A 25,541-nucleotide genomic window follows, 5' to 3' on the forward strand; every position below is an offset into this window, starting at 1 on the left:
AAGACAAATTTACTCCATGGGTCTTTGTATTGGGGAAGTTAACACAACAACCTCTTGGCTAAAATTTCACCTCACAATTATCTTACGATACTATTCTCTTTGTTTAATTGTGTTTCCTAATTAGAATTTAGGGCTTCCCAGGTGGTGCAGTGGTGAAGAATTTGCCTGTCAATACAGGAATCACGGGTTCGATCCCTGGGTCGGGAAGACCCCCTTGAGGAGGAAATGGCAACCCACTCCAGTATCCTTGCTTGAAAAATCACACAGACAGAGGAGCCTGGAGGCGACAGTCCACAGAGCAGCAGAGAATCGGAGATGACTGAGCACGCACGCATGCACACACGCACTTAGAATATAACTTTCTTGAAGCTAGGGATCATGGGTGCTAATCTGTTCCCCCAGGACTTGCACAGAGTGGGATTTCGACTGAATAAATGAATACCTGTGATAGTTCTCTGAACCATTTCTTATTTTGAGGGCATAATATTCAATCTTAACTCCAATAAATAACTTTTATAAAGTCAAACTTCAGAGGTGCGGGGCTTTATTGGGATCTAAATTCATTCAATGAAAAAGTGTGGAAAGCTTACAACAGAAAATATGAAGTGATAAAAAATTATATATATTCATATAATTTTTAATAAATATGTTAAAAGTCCCAACTCTAAAAGTTAAGATCACAGGAGCTTACAGGAGTAGTATCACTTTGTTTCCTAGGACCCAAAGAAAGCTTTAGACCCACAGTGTGATCATCTCACAGCCTAAAAGCAGGAAAAATGTACCTCTTCCCACCCCATCTCTTTTATAGCCACAGAAACCTGACAACCAGTCTACCAAGGATAAGTCCTAGGTATCCACATGAACTTAGAATGAAATATTTTACTTGATTTCATTCTGACTTAAGTTATATAAACTGAACTGCCGCCTTGATTCATCATTTCATTGTCTTGATTTTTCTGACTACTAGACCCTCTTTCTTTCTCAAGAAAAGACCCCATTTCTAAATCCGCAGCCAATGGTTGAAGTCTTAAACTTTGGTTGCTTTATTCATTCTTTTCCCAATGTTGAATCACCTTTTTTTTTTCTTCATTCCCTATAAGGCAAAGAGGTGGAGTTTGGTTGTGGAGAAGAGGTAGTCTTAGAACCAACGACGACATTCTGTTTGCTCAGTTATCATCCAATGCCTTGATTTTCAGTTCCCTGCAACCAGATATGGAGAAGGCAATGGTAACCCACTCCAGTGTTCTTGCCTGGAGAACCCCAGGGACGGGGGAGCCTGGTGGGCTGCCGTCTACGGGGTCGCACAGAGTCGGACACGACTGAGCGACTCAGCAGCAGCAGCAGCCAGATTATGCCTCCTGATTCAAATCTGTGCTCACCCTGCTCTACAGATCCCTACCTAGTGATGGTTCAACTGCTACTCCCTGCAAATCTAAGTTCTCCAGCTGAACTAGCTCTTCTTGAACCCATCGTGAACTCCAGTAATGAGCCTTCGTCCACAGCCGGCTTCCATCCTGTTCTCTCAAGCTTTACTCTAACATTAATCTAGTATGCTTCAAGTCTGAGTCTACTTGACTTGCCTGTGTTAATCTGAATAAATTATTCAATAAAAATTGACATCTAACTTCTAAGATAGATGTTAAATGGTTTTGATTTGAAAATTTTTTTCTTCTAAGAGCTCATTTCAATTTATGGTGTCAAATCAGAGGTGTCACTGTGGTTGGGAATCTCATAGGGGGGAGTGCTTACATTGAGTGATCATCATAAGGCTATAACAATAGTAAAAACAGCTCCATTATTAAGTGAAATGTGTCTTTCTATAATCCCTCTTATAAAAGACTTACAATAGTCAATCATGCTCTCATCTCTGCAGTAAAATACAAAATCTCTCATTAAGATCTTTTATAAAACCAATGGAAAAAGAAATGTTTCTTACAGAAAGACTTAATCCAACAAATTAATATGTCAGTTTTTCTGGGTTCTCCTCAACATGTTATTGTACTGATTTTAGCAGACGGTGATTTCCTGGCAGCCTTTGTTGAACGGAGCAATACAATGCCCAATCTCTGAGTGTCACAGATACAGGGCAGGAAGACCTGGATGCAGTCCATCTACACGGATATTGAAAAACCTCCTCCAAAGGTAATTCTGATGGGGTAATAAGGATCCTGTACTGTACAAAAAGAGTCTACAAAGATTAGTGAAAATTTTCTCCATTGCTGCATTCTGAACAACCTGATCTTGTTGTGACTGAGAAATATTAAGGAGCACATTCAGTCCTTAGTGGAAATGATCTATCAAGGATGGAAGTAATCACAAGTAACATCATACTTAATGATGAAAAAAAAGATTTCCCCTTAAGATCAGTAGCAAAAGGATGCCCACTCTATTTACTTCTATATATCACGATACTGGTCAGGCCAATTAGGCAAAAAACAAACAAACATCTAAATTTTAAAGGAAGAAGTAAAGCTATTTTCATTCACAGGTTATATGATCTTGAACATAGAAAACCCTAAGGAATTCACTCACACACTCACACACACACGCACACACACACACACTATTAGAATTAATAAATGAATTCAGTAAGGTTGTAGGATACAAGATGAAGACACAAAAATGAGTTGTGTTTCTATTTACTAGCAATAAACAATCTAAAAATAAAATTTGAAAAAAAAATTTCACTTAGAATAGTGAAAATGTTAGTCACTCAGTCATGTCTGGTTCTTTGGGACGGCATGGACTACACTCTGCCAGGCTCCTCTGTCCATGGAATTCTCCAGAATACTGGAGTGAGATCAAACTCAGGTCTCCTGCATTGACAGGAGGATTCTTTACTGAGTTGCCAGGGAAGTTCCAAAAGGATTATGCTGGACTTCTACTTCACACAATGAAAAAAAACTAATTCAAGTGACAAAAACAAAAACTAGATAAATTAGACTTCATCAGAATAAAACACTTCTGTACTTCAAAGGTCATCATTAAGAAATTGAAAATAAAACCCACACAATGGGAGAAAATATTTCAATTCATGTACCTGATATCCACTGGAATCATGTATCCAGTATATATAAAGAACTCTTCTGACTCAACAGTAAAATGACAACATAATTTAAAAATGGACAAAATGTTTTAACTGACCATTTCTCAAAAAAAAAAAAAACATAAAAATGGCCAATACCACATCAAAAAGATGCTCAAAGTCATAAGTCATAGAGAAAAGCAAATAAAAGCTGCAAGATACAATTTCACCCCAAAAAAACTAGTACTGCAAAAATAAAAAGGACAGACAATATATGAGTGTTAGGAGGGATGGAGAAACTGGAACCCTCCCATATTGCTGGTGGGATTTTAAGTATGTGAGTGATGGCTAATGAGTATGGAATTTCTTTTGGGGTGACAAAATGTTCTAAAAATTACATAGTGATGGTATAAACTGCTGAACTGTATACTTTAAAAATGAATTTTTTGGTATGTGAATTATATCTCAGTCAACCTCAGTAAATCTCAATTATGTCTCAATACAGATATGAGATTGTATCTGAAAATTTTTAAAAAGTTAAATATGGAAATAAGCAAAAGTAAGCTAATCACTAAATAAAAAGTAATGTTAGACTCACGATTGAGGATAAAGTAGACAGTATCCCAGACTTATTTCAGACACTGCCTTATACTATTATGAGAAGACAGAAAGAATTTGCCTGCCAGTGCAGCAGACGCAGGTTTGATCCCTGGGTCAGGAAGATCTCCTGGGGAAGGAAATGGCAACCCACTCCAGTATTCTTGCCTGGAAAAATCCCATGGACAGAGGAATCTGGCAGGTTACTAAAGTCCATGGGGCTGCAAAAAGTCAGAAATGATTTAGCAACTAAGCAACAACAACAAAGACGATAACTTAGTTTAATAACTTTTCTTTTTGATTGAGAAGACTATACTTTGAAGAATGAGTCACAGAGAGGCAGCCTTTTTTGGTCAACCTGTGGTTTGGGTACACCAGCAGAGAGGAAACTGTATAAGAAACTCCAGGAACAAAAGGGGGTAATGTTGTTTAACGTGAAAGAACTGATTAGGCAGAATTCCCACATTAACCAATATTCAAATGGAGGGTAGAAAGAATGAATAAGTTTAATTGGTAAGAGAGTTATTGTTAAGGGTTAAACTCTATAAAATAGTCAATTAACTGTGCAGGTATTCAAGACTTCACATGTTGTTATATGTTGTTCCCAAACATGTGATGGGGGGAATAAAAGCTATGTTAGGCTCTTTATTTTCAAGCTGTTTCCAGATGATTTGGGCAAGATTTAGAGATCAAAGATAATTTAAAAACAAAACTAATTAGTAACGATTAAATTGCAAAAGATACAAATATTATAGAAAAAAGGGTGGTTAATTGAGAATACTTTATGAAAAATCTGGTAAGGAGGAAAATTCTTTCACCTGGGAGGGGGAAATGGCATTAGCAAAAAAGAATAAGCATATACTAGGGTCCTTTATACTCATGCTTAATAAACAATGATTTAATTCCTAATAACCAGGAATTTCGGAGAAGACAATGGCAGCCCACTCCAGTTCTTGCCTGGAAAATCCCATGGACAGAGCAGCCTGCTAGGCTGCAGTCCTTGGTGTCACTAAGAGTTGGACACGACTGAGTGGCTTCACTTTCCCTTTTCACTTTCATGCATTGGAGAAGGAAATGGCAACCCACTCCAGTGTTATTGCCTGGAGAATCCCAGGGATGGGGTTGCAGAGAGTCGGACACGACTGAAGCGACTTGGCAGCAGCAGCAGCAGCAGCGACCAGGAATTTTGTAATTTAACCCTCAAACTCTGCTTATATAAAGTGGCTACCTACAGAGAAGGACACACATAAAGGATCTTACCCAACTTATAATTTGCAGGCATCGGAACTAGTAATCAAATCTAGGTCATCTTCATTCAAGTTTCGTGTTCTTCCACTACACTGAACTTGCAGGCCCGGGGTAGAGGCACAGAGAGATGAAACGATGGTAGTGATAAGAAATTAGACTAGAACTGAAAGTTGCTATTGGGAAAAATACAGCTGGAAAGAGATAATCCGATTGCACAGAAGGTGTTAAAGTGACGGAGAGGATAGATGAGGCAAGAGACAATAGGGAACCAATGATTCTGGAGGGCTTCCCTGGTGGCTCAGACAGTAAAGCGTCCACCTGCAAAGTGGGAGACCTGGGTTTTTGATCCCTGGGTCGGGAAGATCCCCTGGAAAAGGGAATGGCAACGCACTCCAGTTTACCTGCCTGGAGAATCCCATGGACAGAGGAGCCTAGTAGGCTACAGTCCATGCGGTTGCACAGAGTCAGACACGACTGAGCGACTTCACTTTCTTTCTTTCTATGATTCTGGAATGGTTCGGTAAAAAGGGGTTTAAATAATATCAACCATGATGTGGTATACAGGATGGAATGGAGAGAAAAGAGAGCCAGTAGAGAAATGGGTATGAGTGCCGTGATACTGCTGTGAAATGATGAATTAATAACAACAGGCACATAGAGGAAAAGACATGATCAATATTTCAGAGAGAAAAAAATAAACCTGACAAAATGTATTGGTTGGTTAGATATGGGACAAAAGGAGAACAGTTAATACAAAAATTAACAAATGGAGCCATTCTTTCAAACAGTTAGACCTCCTAATACGTATTAAAAATCATTTGAGTAGAAGGTAAAACAAATCGAACCTCAACACAGAGGTAACTACTGTGAAGCTTAACAAATCACATCTGCATATGAAACTCTCTCCTTTGGTATCTCATTTATTCTATTAGCCATAATTATTAAATATCCAGCATATAAAAATATTCTCCCCAGTATCTACATATGTGCATAATCACTGTTCATTACTTGTTATTTATTGTGCTTCAATTCCCTTCACATCCACTTCAACATACTTCTGGAGGTGTGTACCGGGAAAGATATTACACCCTCTTTGTCTTCATTCAGCTTTCCAGATCCAATGACTTTAAGTCATGGAGAATTTGTTTCCTTAACATCTGATGTGTGCTTCTCCCTTACTAGTCATCTACGTTCATAAAGCCTTTCCCTGGATCTTTACTTAGACTCTTGCAACTAACTCCTAACATTACTGTCATCAACAGTCAATTAAAAGACAGTATCTATACTATATGCAAAGAATTAAACAAAATTGAATACAGGAGGCAAAAACAATATAATCTCTGGTTTCTCTCCAAGGTGCCTACAAAAATAGAAAAACTAAATTGTTTTCACATGAAACAACTAGAGAAATGAGATAGAGATCCCATACACAAGTTGTAATCATCCCATGCATTAACATGCTACTGGTATCATGCAGTTAGTCAATGCAGAAATTCAAGTTATATTACAAATGGCAATTTATTTTTACTGAATTATTTACATTTTAAAGTTTAAAGGTTTTAAAGAAGTGTTTTTGGCCTGAATTGTTTTGACACTCTAATGGCTCAATTTTTCTTTGTTTATAAACCTGTATTCTACCTCTGCTCAATTCTTGATTCCGAGCAGCCCATATTTTAGGTATTCCCATTGATCACATTAAGCAGATATGCTACCTATATCCATTTACTTTGTTCTTTGTAGATAGAATATAAATGATGCTTCTTTAAAGTCATAGTTAACTGCATGTCACTAAAGGCAAAAACTAATTCTTTTAGTCCTGTTCCTTTTTATTTTCAGTGTAAATCCAAATTATGCTCTAGGCAATTTTAAAAGATCAACTCTTAAGAGTAGACTGAGGTTGAGTGTCTGCACACAAGTAAGTCCAAAAAATAGTCCTCCATCAGCTGCTGAAGGTCAGCTCAGGCTGCCTAGAGGCTAGAGAGCCCAGCATGGAACAATGGCAGGAAAATAGAGTTCCCTTCATTCCTTAATTCACATGCAAGTGAGGTGCCAATCAAGTGCTGACAAGCATGGAGAAACCAAAATCAAAAGTGGGTAGAGATACATTTTAAAAAGGAGCAGTTTTCACACATTTCTAAGAGATGCTTTTAATGGTGGTTGTGAACATACCACTAATGATGTGGAAAAGGAAATAAAAGCAATAAGAAAAATACTAATTTTATATCAACTGAGAGGATGCAATAAGCTAATGAAATACATTTGCTAAAATTATTTAATGTGTTCTATAAAAATATCAATGATTTCACTTTGACTAAGAAAGAAATCTGAATGCAAATTGATGTATAGAGCACTGCAAACAGGGAAGGTGAGTTAAAATTTGAAACTGGGCACTGACAAGGAAGCTGACTCATTTCCAAATAAAAGAAAAATTTAAGCTGGCCTGATTTTGTCAAACTAACCATTATCTGCAAAGACAAGAGCAACATACTCTGAAATGACTGAGTATGGAAGCAATGCAATCACTTCACAAAGTGGCTGGTGAAAGGGATGACAAAGCTTAAAAACTAGCAGTTTTTTAATGACACTTTATATCTAACAAACGAGTTTAAACTTTCAAAAACTAATACAAGGCAAATGTAAGCTGCATTAGTTGTAGATGTTTTTCTAAAAGAATTTGGTAAACTGTTGATTATGACTACTATTTCTATCTATGACATATAAAACAAAATTTATTAGAAATTGAAGGCTTTGACAATGAGGATTTAATAAGACTAACTTTGTATGTTATTGCTGTTTATTAGTGTTATTTTAAATACACAGAAAAAATAACATATGAGAGACACGTTATCTTTAAAATTATCAATTCATGAAATAAATAGTCCTTCCCTTTTACTTTAAAGACTGAATGCTAGGATTGCTACCAGAGCTGTCTTATCAATATCTATTTTTACTAGGATTGCAGAAAGTTTAGAGAATTAGAAACTTGAGATGTTACCATATGATGGGAATAAAGGAAGCAAAAAGCATATTTTTAGAATTATTTTTTTCACTGTTACTATTTACTACATAAAATGGACACTGGTTTTGAAAACGAATCTCTTAACTACCTCCTGGATTCTTCAGGTGAATTCTGCACTTCAAGATAGGGTATAATGATAAATTACGTTCTCAGTTTTGAAAAACAATTAGCAAAATATGAAAGCTCTACAACTATTTTGTACTTTATATTTAAAAGTAATTTTTCAGATATCTATTAGTAGTACCTTTAATTTTTTTGTACCTTTAATTTTAAACTCTATTACACAGAATTTAATTTAATAAATGACAAGATATATTTTAGCACAGGTCCTGACTAGTAACTATTATTCAAACAATAAGCACTAAAAGTAATTACATGTAATGTTAAAACTGTACTAGCCACACAGTTCATATTTAAAAGAAATTTTCTTAAAATTCATGATCCAAGAAAGAATGTGAACTTGAATGAGGATGGTAGGAAAACAATCTCCATGCATTCAAACGTGATGCTACAAACTAGGGCCATTTCATCCATAAGGGGGGTGTATGCATGTGTGTATGTGTGTGTGTATAGAGTCTTGAATCAGGGATACAATTTTATGATAATTTTTTTTACAAAATTAAACTCTACTGAAATCCAAACGATTTACTGTCTAATGTGTAAAATGTACTACTGAAACAAAAAACTAAACCATAATTTAAGATGTTCACAATTAACTTTTTTGTAAAGTTAATATTAAATATTTCAATCACGGTAAAATAATTTCATATAATACATTTATGTTGGAAAATACTGAGAGGCTGAATATTTGTCAACATTTTAAATACCATGAGTTTTCTTCTAAGAATAACAGGGAGACCAGGAAAGAATGTGATTCAGCTTTAGGCAAAAACAAAAGGTTTAAACATATTTCAATTTTTTGTGTAATATCAACGCTATCTTTCAAAAGTTCTTGAAATTAAGTAGAAACACAATGGCCTTAAATGTATTAATCAAGCTTTGTCAAAAATTTATGTAAAACTAAGTTATTTGTTTAGAGGAATTCTTTTCAGTAAGTTACAAACTACTTTTTCTTTAGCTTCCACCATCTATACACCTTCTTTGCATACCCCATCAAAGTTATTTGACAAAAAGTAGCAAATATCTGAGGCTGAGATAATCACCATTAATATTTTAAAACCTAAACAAGGTATATTACATTAAATAGACTTCTCAGTCCTGGTGTTGCCTGACAGATATGCGATGTGCCAGTGGTTATATTATATTCCTCCTCCCATGCATGCACCTCCTGCAGAGATAGCAGACTACAGAAGCTGACCCTTACTGAGACCATCTTGTCTCTCTGACAAAGCTCCTTTTTAACTTCTTACTTACTAGTTACTTCCTGTGATGGAGAAAAACTTTAGCTCAGCTTGTGATAATTTCACAGGCCCTGAGGACCCTGACCCTAATAGCCTCAAGGTCAGAAGTCAAGTCTTGTTCTGAAACATCTGTGTGCTTTATATTAAAGTGGAACAAAAGTGCAGAAATATCCACCAGTGTGTGACAAGAAGGACAGGCAAAATAAGACTGACACACAGGTCATCTGTTACTCTGGCATCTTAAGTTCATTTTTAAAACTGTCCAAAATTCACTTAAATTCCAAATCTGATGTTCAGATTTGATGTTAATTGTCTTAAGGTAAAATCAGGAAAATGCATGTTTCATGGAAGTTTTAAATTTGAACAGTCTTGCAGGCCTTCAGACATATTCGAAGCTATTCTATAAAGTCATGAAATGTCATGTCTTATGTAATTTAATGACTTACAGGAAGAAAACATAAGGTACATATATATCAGCTATAAATGCATTTATATATATCTGAATGGTTAAAAGAACTATTTGAAAACCAACGTTCACATTTTACAAGGACATCATAACTCGTATGTTAGAGAGTGATCCTAAGATACCCATTTTGTAGTAAAGAAATTCAGCAGAATTAAAAGCACTTCAATAAAATTTCTAAACATGAAATCAATTTAAAAAATGAATGATTTAAGTTATTTATAGATCTTAAGAGAGCACAGTATTTGTAAATTTAGGTCAGCTAAAGTATTCTCAGGTGTCACCACTATTTTTATATCTAAGTCATGTAGGTAAGCAGTAAGGCGTGGGGAAGTTGAAAAGACCATGGAAATATAATCTCCACGATGAAGAGCAATACATGGCAAAGTTTAGAAACATTCAAAATTAGACAACCAATGCTATGCTGGCTTTTAATGTCCACTTTAGGCTATATGGATTTAAAATTATCAAATGCACTTTATCAGACAAATCATTTTATTACGGCAATGGTCCTTTCCTGTGACATAAGGGGCAATGAACACGCAGCACATTTTTAGGACTGACATACCTCACTAATCATTCATACCTGCACAAAGTGCGATCACTGCAATAGTGTGGTAGAAGAGACACCAAATTCAGAAATCTTGATAATTTTTCTATTATGTACACATATCTTAACTGCAAGAATTGGATTATTTTGAAACGCAGAGATTTTTATGACCAAGCATGGAGTTGCACTTAACAGTAGATTAACGGAATCTTTCTGATAGTTTTAATACTAATTATATGGATTTTGATCAAGTACTAATTTATAGAGATAGTACAGTCAGATTTCTACAGTCTCTAGAAATTTTAAAACACTTTACAAATAATAGTGCTTCAATGATGTACAAGTAAACAGGAATCACAAATATAAAATATATGGAAAGTGGAGCTATAATATAGAAATTAAAAAGTGAAATGTAAATAAGAAACAGGCAAAAAGTTGTCTGACTGGCACTGGAAAGCTCTGCACAATAAAAGTACACTTTTCAACAACATGAAATTCATTTCACCAAATACTTAATCCTTTATAAAACAATTCCAAGTAACCATACCTAGGATTTGGGAGTGAAGGCGATATATCTGTAAGGAGTCTGGAAATTAAAAACAAGAGTTAACTGTGCACTTACCAGTTCGACAAAAGCAAGTCCTCCATAGCTGTGAGCAACAAAAAATACCTTCTCAGCTGCAGACTGGGCTATGAAATGGTCCCACACATAGACTGCATGTTCTTCAGGAGAGCCATTTTCCTATAAGTAAAACAAACATCATGTATTACATACTGCATCTAATTATTATCATAGTAATCAAAAATTAAATTATATGCTTGCTTATGCAGCATAAGAAATATGATAGTGATAGCTCATTCCAAACAATAACAATACGAAAGGACAACAATGGAAATTCAAATTAGGGAATAAATTAATATTAAGCTATTAGTAAATTACTGCTAAACTTAAGTGCTACTCTAAGCTTCTGAAAGAAAATATTTAAAATAGGCACATTTTGAAGGGAAATGGCTCATTCTGGGTTTATCTGAGATATTAAAATAGATCTAACTACATTAGAATTGCACGGCATAAAGTTATAGTGATCTTTTAAGGCAGTGTAACACTAAGAAATATCAGATGCGTTTCTGTATTTATATCTGAAAATATTTAGAGCATACATACATCTAAATTATTTGATTTTTAAAATTTTAGGTACTTCTGTAAATTGAAAATAAGGAGAAAATTAACAACAAATATTTTCAACTGACATTGTTAAAAACACTTTTCCTGAAATAATTTTCCATATATATTTTATTTCCAGAACTGGGAAGATTTCTGAACGTAGAAACCTGGGACTTTTTATATTTCTCTGAAGTTTCTGGTGTGCTTTAGTCGCTCAGTCCTGTCTGACTCTGTGACCCCATGGACTGCAGCATGTTCCTCTGTCCGTGGGGATTATCCAGGCAAGAACGTTGGAGTGGGTTGCCATGCCGTCATCCAGGGGATGTTCCCAACCCAAGGATTGAACCTGGGTCTCCTGCATGGCAGGCAGATTCTTTACCATCTGAGCCACCAGGCAAATCCAATAAATATATGAATGTTGCTTTAATTTCAAAAGTTCTACAATTACTTCACTTTATTGTGTTTACTTCTATAGCAAACACAACTTGTGGTTAAACCTAAAATTCAGATAAAGTGGTAAACAAAGAGCTAAAAAAAATACAAACCAATAAAACTAAGACATCATGAAAATATTGTGTAAGAAAAATTCTTGGGATGCTTTAACACCAAAGACTGATTCCCTAAGAATGTCATAATACTAGATGATGAACACATTGATTCACCTTTTCCATCTCAGAAATTTTAAAATATTATATTAGGGTCCCAATGAATGCTTTCACTTGCTCCATAAAAGCTATTATTCCCCATGTCTATCTCCACCCTAGATTTCTCTCCAGAGCTCCAGACCCAAGGTCATTTCCTTATGAATGCCCCACAGATACTTCAAGCTCAACCAATTCAACACTTTGTTAAAAATATCCTCTCTAAATCTGTGTCGCTATCTTTGCTCCCCACCTCCCACTGAAATCTAAGCATCATCTATTTCTCTCTCTCAAACTTCACATAAAATCAGGAATTAAAAACCTTTTGTTTCTGTCCCCAACCTTCTCTTAAAGCCACACTTCTCTCCATTCCCATTTCCTCTGGCTGAGCCCAAGCTCATCCTTTCACAAATGGATGACTACAACAATCGCCAGTCCAGCTTCGCTGACTCTAGGATTATCCTAGAGGGTACGACCCGTTTAAACACCCTCTCCTAACTGTAGTGAGAACAACCTTTCAAAAGATGCTAATACAGACATGTCGCCATTTGCTCACTCATTGCTTAGAATTCTCCGAAGTCTTTTCATTATCCTCAGGACCAAGTTCAAACTCAGAATGACACTAAGGCCTTACAGGATATGGCTTCTGCCTCGAAATCTATGTGCAAAATACGATGATCTAAAAGATACCCTTTCTCCCCACGAGAGAACAGAAAGAACACTCTGTGTTCCAACCGCAGGGAACGTCCTGTAATATGCTAATTGTGCCATACCTTTCTTATTTCTGGGCTGCTTTTGTTATTATTTTGTTTGGAAAGTGACCCATATGCTCTGCCTTTGCTTAACCCATCACCTTCACGTGCATAATTCCTACGTGTCTTCAGAACTCAAACTAACATAATTGCATCTGGCCCCATCACTTCATGGCTAACAGAAGGGGAAAGGGTGGAAACAGTGACAAATTTCTTCTTCTTGGGCTCTAAAATCACTGTGGATGGTGCCTGCAGTCATGAAATTAGAATACAATTGCTTCTTGGCAGGAAAGCTATAACAAACCTAGACAGTGTGTTAAAAAGCAAAGACACTGCTTTACTGACAAAGGTCCATAGAGTTAAGGCTATGGTCTTCCAGTAGTCACATATAGTTGTGAGCGCTGGACAATAAAGAAGTCAGAGCGTTGAACAACAGATGCTTTTGAACTGTGGTGCTTGAGAGTTCCGTGGACAGCAAGGAGATCAAACCAGTCAACCTTAAAGGAAATTAGCCCTGAATACTCATTGGAAAGACGGATGCTGAAGCTGAAGCTCCAATATTTTGGCCACCTGATGCGACGAGCTGATTCACTGGAAAAGATCCTGAAGCTGGGAAAGATTGAAAGCAGGAGAAGAGGGTGACAGAGGATGAGATGGTTGGATAGCATTTCCGATACAATGGACATGAACTTGGGAAGACTCTGGGAGACGGTGAGGGGCAGGGAGGCCAGGTGTGCCCCACTCCACGGGGTGAGTTGGACACAACTTGGTGACTCAACAACAACAACAACTGGAAGGAAGTCTCTGTAGGCACTTCTGGCCTTAAAACAAAGCAAAAACAATGCCCAGCTGTGGGTTTAACTGGTGATGGAAGTAAAGTCCAATGCCATAAAGAACAATTATCACACAGGAACCTGGAATGTTAGGTCCATGAATCAAGGCAAATTGGAAGTGGTCAAATAGGAGGTGGCAAGAGTGAACATTGACATTTTAGGAATCAGTGAAATAAAATGGACTGGAATGGGTGAATTTAACTCAGATGACCATTATATCTACTACTGTGGGCAAGAATCCCTTAGAAGAAATGGAGAAACCCTCATAGTCAACAAGAGTCCAAAATGCAGTAATTGGGTACAATCTCAAAAGTGACAGCATGATCTCCATTCATTTCCAAGGCAAACCATTCTATATCACAGTCATCCAAGTCTATGCCCTGACCAGTAATGCTGAAGAAGCTGAGTTGAATGGTTCTATGAAGACCTACAAGACCTTTTAAAACTAACACCCAAAAAAGATGTCCTTTTCATTATAGGGGGCTGGAATGCAAAAGTAGGAAGTCAAGAAACACCTGGAGTAACAGGCAAATTTGGCCTTGGAGTATGGAATGAAGCAGGGCAAAGGTTAATGGAGTTTTGTCAAGAGAACACACTGGTCATAGCAAACACCCTCTTCCAACAACACAAGAGAAGACTCTGCACATGGACATCACCAGATGGTCAACACTGAAATCAGATTGATTATATTCTTTGCAGCCAAAGATGGAGAAGCTCTATACAGTCAGCAAAAACTAGACCGGGAACTGACTGTGGCTCAGATCATGAACTCTTTATTGCCAAATTCAGACTTAAACTGAAGAAAGTAGGGATAACCACTAGACCTTTCAGGTATGACCTAAATCAAATCCCTTATGACTATACAGTGGAAGTGAGAAATAGACTTAAGGGACTAGATCTGATAGACAGAGAGCCTGATGAACTATGGATAGATGTTCGTGACATTGTACAGGAGACAGGGATCAAGACCATCCCCATGGAAAAGAAATGCAAAAAAGGCAAAATGGTTGTCTGAGGAGGCCTTACAAGCAGCTAAGAAAAGAAGAGAAGCTACAGGCAAAGGAGAAGAAGAAAGAACTCTTCATTTGAATGAAGAGTTCCAAAGAATAGCAAGGAGAGATAAGAAAGACTTCCTCAGTGATTAATGCAAAGAAATATAGGAAAACAATATATGGGAAAGACTAGCTATCTCTTCAAGAAAATTAGAGACACCAAGGGAACATTTCATGCAAAGATGAGCACAATAAAGGACAGAATGATATGGACCTAACAGAAGATATTAAAGGAGGTGGCAAGAATACACAGAAGAACGATACAAAAAAAAAAAAAAAAAAAATCTTCATGACCCAGATAACAAGGATAGTGTGATCACTCACATAGAGCCAGACATCCTGGGATGCGAAGTCAAGTGGGCTTTAGGAAGCAACACTATCAACCAAAGCTAGTGGAGGTGAGGTGATGGAATTCCAGTTGAGCCATTTCAAACCCTAAAAGATGATGCTGTGAAAATGCTGCACTCAATATGCCAGAAAATTTGGAAAATGCAGCAGAGGCCACAGGACTGGAAAAGGTCAGTTTTCATTTCAATCCCAAAGAAAGGCAGTGCCAAAGAATGTTCAAACTACCACACAATTGCACTCACCTCACACGCTAGCAGAATAATACTCAAAATTCTCCAAGCCAGGCTTCAATAGTATGTGAACCATGAACTTCCAGACATTCAAACTGGATTCAGAGAAAGCAAAGGAACCAGAGATCACATTGCTAACATCCGTTGAACCATTGAAAAAGCAAGAGAGTTCCAGAAAAACATCTACTTCTGCTTTTTTGACTATGCCAAAGCCTTTGACTCTGTGGATCACAACAAACTGTGGAAAATTCTTCAAGAGATGGGAAGACCAGACCACCTGACCTTCCTCCTGAGAAATCTGTATGCAGGTCAGGAAGTGACAGTTAGAACTGGACATGGAACAACAGACTGGTTCCAAATCAGGAAAGAAGTATGTCAAGGCTGTATATTGTCACCCTGCTTATTTAACTTATATGCCGAATATATCATGCAAAATGCCAAGCTGGATGAAGCACAAGATTGCAGGGAGAAATAGCAGTAACCTCAGATATGCAGAGGACACCACCCTTATGGCAGAAAGTGAAGAAGAACTAAAGAGCCTCCTGATGAAAGTGAAAGAGGAGAGTGAAAAAGTTGGCTTAAAGCTCAATATTCAGAAAATGAAGATCACAGCATCCAACCCCATCACTTCATGGCAAATAGATGGGGAAACAATGGAAACAGTGAGAGACTTTATTTTTGGGCGCTCCAAAATCACTGCAGATGGTGACTGCAGCCATGAAATTAAAAGATGCTTGCTCCTTGAAAGAAAAGCTATGACCAAACTATACAGCATATTAAAAAGCAGAAGACATTACTTTGCCAACAAAGGTCCATCTAGTCAAGGCTATGGTTTTTCCAGTAGTCATATATGGATGTAAGAGTTTGACTATAAAGAAAGCTGAGTGCTAAATAATTGATTTTTTTTTTTTTTTTTTAGAATTGATAGTTTTGAACTGCGGTGTTGGAGAAGACTCTTGAGAGTCCCTTGGAATGCAAGGAGATCCAACCAGTCCATCCGAAAGGAAATCAGTCCTGAATATTCATTGGAAGGACTGATGCTGAAGCTGAAACTCCAATACTTTAGCCACCTGATGCGAAGAGCTGACTCATTTGAAAAGCCCGTGATGCTGGGAAAGATTGAGGGCAGGAGAAGGGGACGGCAGAGGATGAGATGGTTGGATGGCATCACCAACTTGATGGACATGAGTTTGAGCAAGCTCCTGGAGTTGGTGATGGACAGGGAAGCCTGGAGTGCTGCAATCCATGGGGTGGCAAAGAATTGCACATAACTGAACTGAAATGGCCTTAATAATTTAGCTTGCATTAGTTTAAAAAGCAGGAAAATATTTCTAATTAATATCAGAATACTGTTTACACTAAGGAAGAGAATCAGTTGTGATTGAGAAATAGACTTCTTTCTGGTGGCTGGCAGTATTTCATTTCTTGCCTGGGATGGGAGTTATAGAAGTGTGTTCTTTATAGTTACAGCTAAAGTTACTAATACATACCTAGCAGTTTTCTGTACATATATAGACTGTAACCATAGAATTTATTCTGTAAACTTTTTAGAGTGAAGAAAGGTATTGTTAGTAATTGTACTGGAAGAACAGGTCTAAACTGGGACACTTGAGAGAAAACCCTGACATCTGATCTCCCTAGTTATATCTCACAATGAAATCTACAAACAAAACAGGAAGACAGATAACAGAGTTTCTATCTGCTGACAGTTGGCAGAACAAACAATTTTAAATATCTGTGATGGTCCTTAATATTCTCCTATATAGAGAGACAGAATTAAAAACACAAAGGAGATTAGATTATCCGTACCAACTAGGTCTTGCGCTGAAAGTGGAGATGTAAGGATGATAAGCAAGCCATGATCCTAACCTTCACTGTGTTTGCTATTTCATAAGTGTGTTAACACGCAGACAGAAGAGGCCTTAGTGTGTGAGGAGTATTACTTTCTTTATTCTTGATGGACTGTCTTCACACAAGCCCAGTGGGTCTATTATAAACCCACACTCCCTGAAATCAGTGAAGTCCTCCCTGCTTTCTTCTCACGGTCAACAATCCTTCCTCTCTACTGTTGAGAGTCTATCTGTTCCATCCCTTTCATTCCCATCTCATTCCGAGTCCTCTGACAATGAATTTTAACTAGCCTCATTTCTTCTAGTCTCTCCCTTTATTTTTTTTGCCAGATTAATCTTCCTGAAGCCTGGCTCTGATCCACTCACTCTCTTGTCTTAAAGGTCATTTACCGAAATGGTTGCCATTGCCTACAAAACAAATAACTATAACTGGAACTCTTTAGGCAACGTCTTTAAACGCTACTTCTCCAGCCTTCCTTCTTACAATTTGCAAGGATCTTATTCATGCTCCAGGAAAAACTGGAATATACATGAATAGTCTGAAAATCCTAGACAAAAAGTCTACCATGAAATCCAGTCTGGGATCTCATGGGTAATGCAGCTCAGACTAGGCAAAAACTAGACATGGGAACACTTCCAAGGGAGCAGTTCAGCATTTCATATATAAAGTAGTAGACTATCCCACTACTTAGTCTGATGGCAGAGTGAATGGGAAGCAAGGGATGGAATACGTCATTACAGAGGAAAAATCAACAAAATGTTGTGACTCAGGATATAAGGGAAATTGCCAACCGGGCCCAAATGAACCATCTATGACTAAAGGAGAGTTAAGAACCAACAGCTCTTTCCACTGTTCAAATGTAAAGACTACTGTTTGCAGAGATTAGTATTATAGTTGATTTTTTTCTTCCATAGTCTATGGAGATGATATATGTTAAAATGGTTTATGAGTAGCAGGAAAAAGACATCTGAAGTATTCATGTGCCCTGAGTACTTCAATATTTTTAGCCTGACTCTTAAGGTCATCAAATTATTCTTCAGTTTTAAACCTAAAATTAAAAACTTAATGTTCTAAAAAGCTAGACTCAATTGAAAAAAAAAAATGCCTATAATACCCACTTAGGGGGTTATCCATAGGCACAACTAAACCATTATACAAGAATATTCTAGGCCACACTTGACATGCATTGACCCAAAAAGATCCAGGAAAGGGAATCACAGTTTGCCATTAGGGGCGCACCAGGCATTCCTTTTAGGGGAAGCCCCCAGTAGTTCCTACAGCAGACACAGCAGAATTTTGTAGGAGTTACTGACTTTGGCACACGGGGTGTTAGCTCACGAATGAGGGAATCAGGCTCATCTTGGGCAGAGACAGGAGTTATCCTGCCTTAAAGTCTTATAATCTACAGAAGCTAATGCCTCTAAAAACAACACCATAGGCATGGCTTTTAGGGTCCTTACCTGCAACGGACTTGCCCACTTATAGGAGTTACTACCAACAGGGAAGATCAAAAACTATGGTGTTTACAGTCTATTATAATTTCTTCTGGGCTTCCTGGTGGCTCAGTGGTAAAGAATCTGGCCTGACAAGCAAGAGATGCGGGTTCGATCCCTGGGTCGGGACCATCCATTAGAGAAGGAAATGGCAACTCACTTCAGTATTCTTGCCTGGGAAATTCATGAACAGAGGAACCTGGCAGACTACAATTCATGGGGTCACAAAGAATCAGCATGACCTAGCAACTAAACAGCAATACAATTCCTTCTAATCCAGATGCACTTTACCAACCAGGGGTCATTTTCTTCCACAGGCAATGCTGTGCAGCAGCCAGCCATTTAGAGTGGATGCTGTGGTATGCTTTCCAGAACCTGCTTTAGTTACAGGCACTAATTTCCTGAGCTGTACATTGTTGGCAGCTGATAGCTTTAACTGAGATACTCTCTAGGGATTGCTCTCAGTCAAACAAAGCTATCTTGCCTAAAGTTACAATCCCACCTCTAAGGGAATTTACCTCCAAAGTCTGGTTGAGATGACGTGGATCTGTAAAGGACCCATCTCCTGCCTCAAGGTAGGACATCTCTGAAAAGCCACCCTAGATCCAGAGAGCATCGAGAAGGTGGATGAGGCCTGTGCTGTAACAATATTGCAGTTCAACAACTTCAGCCAAAATTTGTGTTTTTGCCCTACTATAGGTGCTGACATGACCAGTGCATTCTCTTGCTGACTACGGCTCAGATCACGAACTCCTTATTGGAAAATTCAGACTGAAATTGAAGAAAGCAGGGAAAACTACTAGACCATTCAGGTATCACCTAAATCAAGCCCCTTACGATTATACAGTGAAAGTGACAAATAAATTCAAGGGATTAGATCTGATAGACAGAATTCCTGAAGGACTATGGACAGAGGTTCGTGACATTGTGCAGGAGGCAGTGATCAGGACCACCCCCAAGAAAAAGAAATGCAAAAAATCAAAATGGCTGTCTGAGGAGGCCTTACAAATAGCTGAGAAGAGAAGAGAAGTGAAAGGCAAAGGTGAAAAGGGAAGAAATACCCACCTGAATGCAGAGTTCCAAAGAACAGCAAGGAGAGATAAGAAAGCCTTCTTCAGTTATCAATGCAAAAAACATAGAGGAAAACAATAGAATAGGAAAGACTAGAGATCTCTTCAAGAAAATTAGAGATACCAAGGGAACATTTCATGCAAAGATGGACACAATAAAGGACAAAAACAGTATGCACCTAACAGAAGCAGAAGACATTAAGAAGAGGTGACACAAATACACAGAAGAACTATACAAAAGGATCTTCAATACCCAGAAAACCACGATGTTGTGATCACTCACCCAGAGCCAGACATCCTGGAATTCGAAGTCCAGTGGGCTTTAGGAAGCATCATTACGAACCAAAGCTAGTGGAGGTGATGGAATTCCAGTTGAGCTACTTCAAATCCTAAAAGATGATGCTGTGAAAGTGCTGAACTCAATATGCCAGAAAATTTGGAAGACTCAGCAGAGGCCACAGGACTGGAAAAGGTCAGTTTTCATTTCAATCTCAAAGAAAGGCAATGCCAAAGAATGTTCAAACTACCACACTATTGCACTCATCTCACATGCTGGCAAAGTAATGCTCAAAATTCTCCAAGCCAGGCTTCAACAGTATGTGAACCGTGAACTTCCAGATGTTCAAGTTGGATTTAGAAAAGGCAGAGGAACCAGAGATCAAATTGCCAACATTCATTGGATCATAGAAAAAGCATGCGAGTTTCAGAAAAACATCTAGTTCTGCTTTATTGCATATAATATTTTGCAGATGCATAATAATTGCATCTGCATATAATAATAGGCATATGCCAAAGCCTCTGACTGTGTGGATCACAATAAAGTATGGAAAATTCTTCAAGAGATGGGAATACCAGACCACCTGACCTTCCTCCTTAGAAATCTGTATGCAGGTCAAAAAGCAACAGTTAGAACTGGACATGGAACAACAGACTGGTTCCAAACTGGAAAGCAGTATGTCAAGGCTGTATATTGCCACCCTACTTATTTAACTTATATGCAGAGTACATCATGCAATATGCCAGGCTGGATGAAGCACAAGCTGGAATCAAGATCACCAGGAGAAATATCAATATCCTCACATACGCAGATGACACCAATCTTATGGCAGAAAGTGAAGAACTAAAGAAACTCTTGATGAAAGTGAAAGAGGAGGGTGAAAAAGTTGACTTAAAACTCAACATTCAGAAAATGAAGATCATGGCATCTGGCCTCATCACTTCATGGCAAACAGATAGGGAAACGATGGAAACAGTGGAAGACTATTTTTTTGGTCTCCAAAATCACTGCAGATGGTGACTGCAGCCATGAAATTAAAAGACACTTGCTCCTTGGAAGAAAAGTTATGACCAACCTAGACAGCATATTTAAAAGCAGAGACATTACTTTGGCAACAAAAGTCCATCTATTCAAAGCTATGTTTTTTCCAGTAGTCATGTATGGATATGAGAGTTGGACTATAAAGAAAGCTGAGTGCTGAAGAATTGATGCTTTTGATCTATGGTGTTGGAGAAGACTCTTCAATCCTAAAGGAAATCAATCCTGATTATTCATTGGAAGGACTGATGCTGAAGCTGAAACTCCAATACTTTAGCCACCTGATGCAAAGAGCTGACTCACTGGAAAAGACCCTGATGCTAGGAAAGATTGAGGGCAGGAGGAGAAGGGGATGACAGAGGATGAGATGGCTGAATGGCATCACCGTGTTGATGGACATGATTTGAGAAAGCTCCGGGAGTTGCTGATGGACAGGGAGGCCTGGTGTGCTGCAGTCTATGGGGTGGCACAGAGTCAGACCCAACTGAGTGACTGAACTGAACTGAACTGAACTGATAGGTGCTGATCCCAAGAGAATTCTCCAACAAACTTCCCACATGCAACTTGAGAACTTTTTACCGGGGAAACTCAACTTAAGACACCACTTTATTAGGCTTCCAGAGACATAGAGCTAGAAGGCTAGCTGAAGGCCAGATTCTTATATAGAAAGGGAAAGAGTTTTGCTAACCCTTGACTGATAGCATCTTACAAGAAATATATGGAAAGTATTTAATCTATTTACAGGTATTATTATTCTGCCTATGTCTAAAACTACTGTAAAATACTGTTCGCTCAAGTTTATGTCTGTTCCACTATTAGCTATGTTAGCTTAAACTGTACTATTTCATTGGTTCTTCTCTATTCTGTTATTTATTTAAATCTAACATGTCACTTCTTCCTTCTAGAATATGAGCAATTTGAAGATATATTCTCTTCCAGATTCTACCTGTAAATTAGAAAACATGCTAGAGGCATTTAATAAATGACTAATGATGCTAGTATTATTGGCAATGATACTGCTGACAAAGTACCATGAAGTGCATTTCAAAAGGAATATTCCAACTCCATTTCAGGAATCTAGCTTCTAATAATCTGGAAAGTGCAAATGATGGTCATCCAGTGATGTTCACCATTGCCTTGTGTACAGAAAAAAAAGTGTATCTGGATGATGCCTAAATATCCAATAATGTAAAAAGAAATATTTAAGTAAGTTAATACTTCTAAGGAAATATTATATAGCTATTCAATGAGATTATAAAATAATACATGCAGTTCATCTAATTTTATAGGTGGTATAATTTTCACTGTTGTAAAAAGGCTTGAGAAAGACTAGATGGGGTCAAAAAGGTTAAAAGCAGCCCCTTATGGATGGCGGGATTGTGAATATTTTCTATTCTTAGCTCCTTTAGATCTTTCTGGAGTTTCCAAAGCTAGTACAAAAAGAATGCTTTTCATAATAAAGCAAATAAACAACAACAACAACAAATCTGAAATCATACTGCAGAACTAGTCTGGCTTCTTAAAGGGTAAAAGCTTCTGAGCGGGAGCTTTACATCTAACAAATTCTAACATCTTCACTGAACCCACTGCACATTTACACGCTACAGATCAAAGGGGTTGTTTCAAACAGGCTCAAGAGTAAAAAGTGATGGCTGCAAAAACAGAAAACCCACAGAAACTGGAAGAGCACATATACCACAAGGAGACGAAGACGACCAGCCCTGTACGTGAGCATCGTGAGGGAGAGGGCTGCATCTAAAGCCCAGTGACGGACAGGAACAACGGCGACCTGGGATGGCCGCGAGAAAGCTGACACTACGTGAGATTCACACTGGAAGGGCACGTGACAGACAATTAAAGAGCTTAATTCAAAATATTATCTTTAAAGATAAATAATAAAGGAGATAAACCTTAGCTATACAAAAAAAATCTGGCTTTCTTATGTGACTGTTTCCCAAGACTTTGACGAATTTATGGCTTTTTTTTTTTTTTTTTTTTTACTTTTCACAGTGTTTAGTAGAGTCATATCCCCATCATCATAAGATGTAACAAATTCTGCTAAACATGTGCTGCCTCCTGCAACAGCTATGTACAATAATGGTAGCACAGGAACTAATAAACTTAGAGTAGTTTTTAATATACATTTCTGACAGATTACATTACTGAAACTCCATTTTATAAATAAGGTGGTCCTGCTGCAAGGCACATTTGTGTCATTCCAACCCGCAGCCCACACCGTGTCCACAATCATTATGTATCTATAAACCGTAATCCAGACAGTGTATACTACCAGTAGTGTATTTTGAAGCTAAACAGATTTCAGTAGGAAAGACTTCCTAATACGCTTCAATTACAGAAACGCAAACATACTAAATCTGCTTTACAGGTTTCTCCATGAATTTCATATCAGAGTGCATTTTTGTATTGCACTTCAAGCTGGGTGATTTTAGAATATGCAAATATACAAAGTGCGTGAAAAGACAAAAGTAAATCCATTAATTAGAATTTGCTAGTGGCAGAATGCATAGAATGTTTACACTGAGGAACTCAGCAGTATTCAGAGTACAGGTTGAATTTCCTGATGCACTCTTGCCATCATTAATTCTTAAATGCCAAACAGAAGTGATACAGTAACCAAAGCCTTATCAACTATGCCAGATTCTACTACCTAGGCATTGCAAGGTCTGCATTTATGATGGACTACCTGAGTTGATAACACATGGAATTATCTAAACAACATTTGCATATTTGTGTAATTATTTTCTAAGGTTAATTAGCTCCTGTAAAGCATTTCGCCCTTTGAGACTGCTGACAGTGACAGGTTCACATATTTTCTGAACCACTGCCAAATTTGACAGATTTCTCTTCAGCTAACCTGTTGCTATTAAGTTATAAAATGAATGCTCCTATAGTCTATATTTTAAACTTATAACTGACTTTTGGGAAGGTAAAATGAAAATTGAATGAACTTCAGGATTTTTTTAAATCATCCAATTTTAAAATCCAAACTTCAAGATTATTTTGTTTTACTTCATATAAATCTTTCTGTGACTATAATGGTAATAAATAAGCACATCTACTAAGAAAGCTACTCTATGAATAATAAAGTCTAGCATTTTTCACTGTAAACCAGCACGTACCTATGTCATTAACTCCAGCTGTGTTGTATATGTCACACACACACACACACACACACACACACCCTTCACTAGCTGCCCTTAGTACTACCACTGATTTGCTATTTACACTGGAGACATCAGCTGGAGAAAGAACACTAATATAAAATCCACACTTTATTATGACAAAATTTACAAATCAGAGTTATTTCTTTTTAAAAAGCTAAGACCAAATTAGGTAAAATATGGTTCAATAAAATCCAAATGGGAAGCAGGTATCCAAGTCAGAGGGATTTACCAGGATGAAAAATGTTAAGTTATACCTCCTTGCACCCAAACAATCCACAGGTACAAGATAAAAGAAAATTTATATTTTTAGGAATTGGCCAGTAGGGTATGCTTCTGGAAGAAATGTAACACAAATACCATATGGCCCTAATTCAGAAAGACACACAGAAGAATATCATATGGTTCAGCTTTAAAATTTGGGGGAAAAGAGTATAAATTGTATATTAGTACAGAACAAAACATTTATAAGAACAGTTATGCATAAAATATATTTTATAATATCATATGGAATCAATTTTGTCTTAACTCAGCTAAATACTTTGAATTAAAAATTTATCTTCACTTTGGCATATTTTAAATGGGTTATCTTTTTAAAAGTATAGGCATTTGTGTTTAATGGTGATTAAAAGACTAGGAGTATATACAAATGCATAAAACTGATTTACAGCATACATCTAATGAAAACATCTTCAAAAATAAAGGACCATTATTTTGTCTTTAAAAAGTAAATGGAACCATATGAAGTTACCAACATTAGATATTTTTGACCTTAAAAATGGCAATTTCATATGATTCAACCTTAAACGTAATGAAAATAAACAGAAGAGACTATAAACTAGAGAGATTTTGAAGCTACTCATTTTTTTCCTGTTAAGATATCATTATTATTGACAGCCATCGGGCTTGGAGACAGATTCAAGGCAACTTCACTTGTCAATAGAGCTATACTTAATAAATTGTAGATAGTTATAAATATTAGAAATTCATAATGATTACAACTGACAAAGGATTAGTATTCAGAAGCATGTCAAACACATTTGAATTTCATAGATATTTCTTTTTTTTTTCCCATAGATATTTCACGTTTATTAGGTCCAAAAGTAAACTCTGCACTGGGTTCCCAAATCCTATTATCTGTTCTTCCTTTAGCCTTTTTCATCTTGTCGAGTGGTACCTCCACTAACCCAGTTGTTCGAACCAAAAATTTGGAAGTCATCCTTGACATCCTCCTCTTCCTCTTTATTGATCCAACTTATTTATATTCCAAAATATTTCTAGAATCCATAAACTTCTCTCAATTTCCACTCTTACTATCTCAGCCCAAGCTATCACCAACTTTTGTC

The 25,541-nt window shown here is 37.3% G+C and overlaps 1 protein-coding gene across 7 annotated transcripts in view; it reads right to left on the bottom strand.

Annotated features, from left to right (window-relative positions):
- The window catches only part of ARB2A (ARB2 cotranscriptional regulator A), a 391,787-nt gene that overhangs the window by 164,211 nt on the left and 202,035 nt on the right, over nt 1–25,541 (bottom strand). For all 7 annotated transcript variants that reach the window (XM_061152012.1, XM_061152013.1, XM_061152008.1 and 4 more), the window contains one exon: nt 10,886–11,005. In XM_061152012.1, the coding sequence (XP_061007995.1) occupies nt 10,886–11,005 (120 nt within the window). The remainder of the gene's footprint in view (nt 1–10,885; nt 11,006–25,541) is intronic.

This window comes from Dama dama, chromosome 9, assembly GCF_033118175.1.
Source record: "Dama dama isolate Ldn47 chromosome 9, ASM3311817v1, whole genome shotgun sequence".
NCBI lineage: Eukaryota > Metazoa > Chordata > Mammalia > Artiodactyla > Cervidae > Dama > Dama dama.